This window comes from Myotis brandtii, unplaced genomic scaffold (genome assembly GCF_000412655.1).
Source record: "Myotis brandtii unplaced genomic scaffold, ASM41265v1 scaffold702, whole genome shotgun sequence".
Lineage (NCBI taxonomy): Eukaryota > Metazoa > Chordata > Mammalia > Chiroptera > Vespertilionidae > Myotis > Myotis brandtii.
The window spans coordinates 2,970,039-2,974,751 of NW_005370755.1; the positions used below are offsets into that span (position 1 = coordinate 2,970,039).

At 36.6% G+C, this 4,713-nt stretch overlaps 1 protein-coding gene across 1 annotated transcript in view; it reads right to left on the reverse strand.

Annotated features, from left to right (window-relative positions):
* The window catches only part of ABCA12 (ATP-binding cassette, sub-family A (ABC1), member 12), a 169,772-nt gene that overhangs the window by 112,176 nt on the left and 52,883 nt on the right, over window positions 1–4,713 (reverse strand). Inside the window, exon 3 of the mRNA XM_005882288.2 lies at window positions 2,136–2,289. Within this exon, the coding sequence (XP_005882350.1) occupies window positions 2,136–2,289 (154 nt within the window). The remainder of the gene's footprint in view (window positions 1–2,135; window positions 2,290–4,713) is intronic.

Genomic DNA, 4,713 nt, shown 5'->3' on the forward strand with positions numbered 1-4,713 from the left:
TTTTTAAAAAACCTTCATGAAGAGTCACCTGATTACCCCAGCTGAAAGTTTGAAAACGGAGGGTGCTAGCTTCAGCATCCTCCTGGCGCTCTCCATTGCACTCTCTCCTATTAATTGTTACTGATATAGTATTTTACCTCCCCTGCTAGAACAGAGGCATAGATCACACCTAACTCACCACTCGCATAGGGACACATAGATCATCTTACCTCTACACTGACTACACGAGGTCATAGGCTCTCAGTAGCTTTTGGTCTCCTTTCAGAGCAATGAAACTTGTGCTAGTGGGGGTTATGCTTGTATATGCCTAGAACAGGTTAGTCTCATAAACAATATGTCATGATATTTCTTTGCTTAAAACTTTCCAATGGCTTCTCTGTATACTAAAAATAAAATGCAGATCCATTCCTTTTCCTACGTATTAGATTCTGCATGCTATCTCCTGTCTTCCTTATCAGCACATCTCCTATCAGTTTCATTGTTTCTCACAATGTTCTAGCCATATTAGCTGATTTTCTGTTAAATTGTCATGTTTGTCCCTACCTCAGGATCATTGGCTATTTATGTGCCTGGAACATTCTGTTCCAGTTGTTCACATGCTGGTGCTGGTTTCTCCTTGTCATTGTTGGTCTTTACCCCCATGCTACCTTCTCTCACCACTCAACTTCCTACCTTTCAACTTCTATCTCTTAACCTGCATTATTTTCTTGCTATCACACTTATTGTCAGTAATTATGCTGCTTATTTATTTGATTGTTTTTTGTTTTGCTTGTTCTTCCATTAGGGTGCAAGTGACAAGTGGGTAGAGAATTTGTCTGATTCACCTCTATGTCGCAGTGCCTAGAATGGCACCTGGCACATAGAAACATCTTAATCATTACCTCTTAAATAAATGAATAAGTAAATAAATGAACATGAGCATGTTTTAAGCATCAAGCCTAAATAACTTATGGCAACAACAAAACCAATGTGAATTAGCAACCCAACAATTACATGTCCCAAATCACTTCCCATGACAATTCCTGACACATTTATATTATATACTAAACAGTTCATAGTTGCTCTCTCTTAAAGTATCACCCATACTATTTGATGACCAAAATCATGATGATGATATTAAAGGAGAGGTGATGCTACACACCAAGGAATTAAAATTAAAATTCTGGAAACAAGTATTTCTGATGATAGATAAATATAAACTTTTGCTGAGACACTTAAAAATACATCTCTACCCAAATTATCTCATGGTCAATTAAAATTATAATACTCTTTTACTCTATAGACAGGTGGGCTCCTAGGGTATCTCAGTTTAGAATCCCATGATGGAAAATTAAGATGGGCCCCAGCTGGTTTGGCTCAGTGAATAGAGCGTCGGACTGTGGAACGAAGGGTCCCAGGTTTGATTCTGGTCAGGGGCACATGCCTGGGTTGTGGGCTCGATCCCCAGTTGGGGGCGTGCAGGAGGCAGCCAGTCAATGATTCTTTCTCATCATTGATGTTTCTATCTCCCTCTCTCTTCCTCTCCCTTCCTCTCTGAAACCAATAAAAATATAAAAAGAAAAAAAAGAAAATTAAGATGGTAAATGGAGTCTCTCTTTTTATTCTTCAGCTGCTGCTCACACCATAAAATAGGACATATATTAACCTTATTTTTAAAGGTTGTTGTTCAATTAAGTATAATCTCAACTTTATTACTTTGATTTCTAGACCTTTAATTTCCTTTTTTGCATTTCTTAGTTTCTGTTATATCTGGAAGTATCACATAGAGTAATATTAATGTTATTCTTCCAGGAGATCATGCCCTTGACATTGCCCTACATCTTATACTCGTGATCAAGTCATAGGCCAATGTGTCCCTGACAATTTTAGGAGGGATAGGGAATCTTTTAGGGAATAAAGGAGGATTGCTTGGCCACCAGTTTAAAAAGCAAAGTTTGGGTAATTCATCAAAAGTAGATTGTGCTTAAAATACACGTGGTAATTTCAGCTTGTATCCACCTTTCCATTCAGATTTAAAGCATCCCACTTGTAGATATATAAAATAAAGTTATATATCTTGCCTAGGATAGTTTCCTGGGTATCTCATAAGCTCTGTCCTCTCCAAACAACTGAACACACTTGGGAAGTGCCCCTACCTGTCTTTAAATAACGCGTCATCAATCCCTTTCCTGCGAAGCAGATCCTGTGGGCCATAGGGTGTGTCTTTGCATTTAGAATCTGTGTCACACAGTAGGGTTTGCAGGAACGGGAAGAAGCCAGTACTAGGAAGGTTTCGAGGTGCAAGGTAACCTGAAATTTAAAACAAACAATAGTTACATCACTATGACATGTACCTGGGAAGGAAAAGAGATGTAGTAACCCTGTTTTGGAAATTACCTTCTGGATTATGACTGTTTGGGTCCCCTATGTACCAAAAGAGTCAAAATGCCATGAAATCTTCTTGGATTTATTCTAAGGAAATGGCTGCAAGAATGTTTTCTAGAGTGTTTTAAAAACAAATCACAGTGTATCCATATAATAAAAGACAATGCAGCCAATAAAAATGTCAAATAACACAGAAAATGTTTATAATATATTGTTAATTAAAAAGAGCAAGCCAGAAGGCAATATGACCAGAACAGTCCTCATCTTTTAAAAAATATATAACAATATATGCATATATAAAAATCTGTAGGGATTTTTTTCCCCTCTGGGTGGTATATTTCACATGAAATTTACTTTTGTTTGAGTATATATGAACAATTCTTTCCCAAATGGACATGTCTTCTTTTCTAATTAAGGTTGTTATAAATTCAGCCAATCCTCCAGCTACCAAAAATATTTTTGGTCTCCTCAAAATTTAATATAATAGCAAATTAATTATCGTATGCACACAATACTTTTTTCCTGTTTAAAAACCAATACTAATGGTATGAGTGAACATGCAGATTTTGCTTGTTGTTGTTTTTTTGTTACAGAAAACAAGAATGATAACAGTAGAGGGTTTTATAACCTTTAACATCTGCTTTATAAACTATGAAGATGGCATACACATGAATCGAGACAATAGGCAAGCTGAAAAGTACAAATCTTTCCACAATTACTTTTGATATTGAAACTCTAGATTCCTCCCTTTCGGGAACATGGGGACCCTGAACTTTCCAAAAAGGCAGATTTAGAAACTATAAGGGTAATTCCAAACTGAACACTAAAAAGCAAAACCTTAACTTCCTCAAAATTCTGTTAAAAATATTGTGTTTTCATTGTGAAAGAGATCTGTTTTCATTATAAAAAGAAAGAGGAAAAAGTTTTTAAAAAAAACACAGTATGAGCTACATGGCTAAGCATGCATTCATATATTAGCAGAGAGAATAATAAATCAAGTTTTGATTCAGGCAACTTACATATAGATCGAGACAAGGAAAGAAAATTGGAAATAAAAGGGAAGGGGCAATAAGAAAGTTTGTCAGATGTCAAAGAGAGAGAGAGAGAGAGAGAGAGAGAGAGAGAGAGAGAGAGGAAAAAGTTTTTAAAAAAACACAGTAGGAGCAACATGGCTAAGATGCATTCATATATTAGCAGAGATAATAATAAATCAAGTTTTGATTCATGCAACTTACATATAGATCAAGACAAAGAAAGAAAATTGGAAATAAAAGGGAAGGGGCAATAAGAAAGTTTGTCAGATGTCAAAGAGAGAGAGAGAGAGAGAGAGAGAGAGAGAGAGAGAGAGAGAGAGAGGGAGGAAGAGAGATTGGAAGATGTTATACTGTTGACTTTGAAGTTGGAGAAAGGAGACAAAAACTGAGGAAAGTGGGCTTTTTCTAGAAGCTGCAAAAGGCAGGGAAACAGATTATCTTGTAACCTCCAGAGGGAATGTAGCCCTGCCAACACCATAATTTTTAAATGCGAAGACTAAATTTCAGACTTCTGACCTCCGCAACTGTAAAATAAGTTGGTGTTATTTGTAAGACACTAAGTTTGTGGTGATTTGTTATAGCAGTCATAGAAATAACTAATACATAAAATCATACCAGTATGAATTAAAGGTTTGAAAATTCAGAAGAAATTAGAAAGACAAATCCACCCAACTACTTAGTACTACCTTCTAAGCAGCTTCTCTTTTTGACACTAGAAAGACCAGGTCTCTCCTAATATTACACCCAAGTGGAAATTGCAATGAACCTGCAATATTTTCATTGTAGGACAATCCCTTGAATAAGCCAGAGAATAGCTGTCAAATTGGCTGTTAACGTTATGCGTCATCCCTCCATAACAAAATTCTGCCCCAGTGAACTGCATACAGCATGACCTTTACAATTCCGCAGTGCAATTTCATTATTAATGGTATTCCACCAGTTACACAGATTGCAACTGTGGCTTCTTACTAGGTGCTGGTCTGCAATTGGGTTTAATTCTATTCCATGTCAAACATGTGCAGTGGGTTGTTTCAATGGAAGGCAGGTGGAAGGGCAACAAAAACAGTGACCCCCTCTGTTCTATGTGTCTTATCAAGGTGATAGTATGACTGAGCCAGGCAGTACTGAAAACAGCGGAAGCTCAAGGGATGCTATATTGTAACAGGAAAAGAAGGAAAAAGAAGTCATGGAAAGAAGACCTGGGAAGAGGTGGCACATTACATCCAATTTTACTTTTTCTGGCATTGATTAAAGTTTGCAAATTATTAGAGGAAAATTTGAAAGAATTTAAACCCATAATATTCTTTGAAGATTA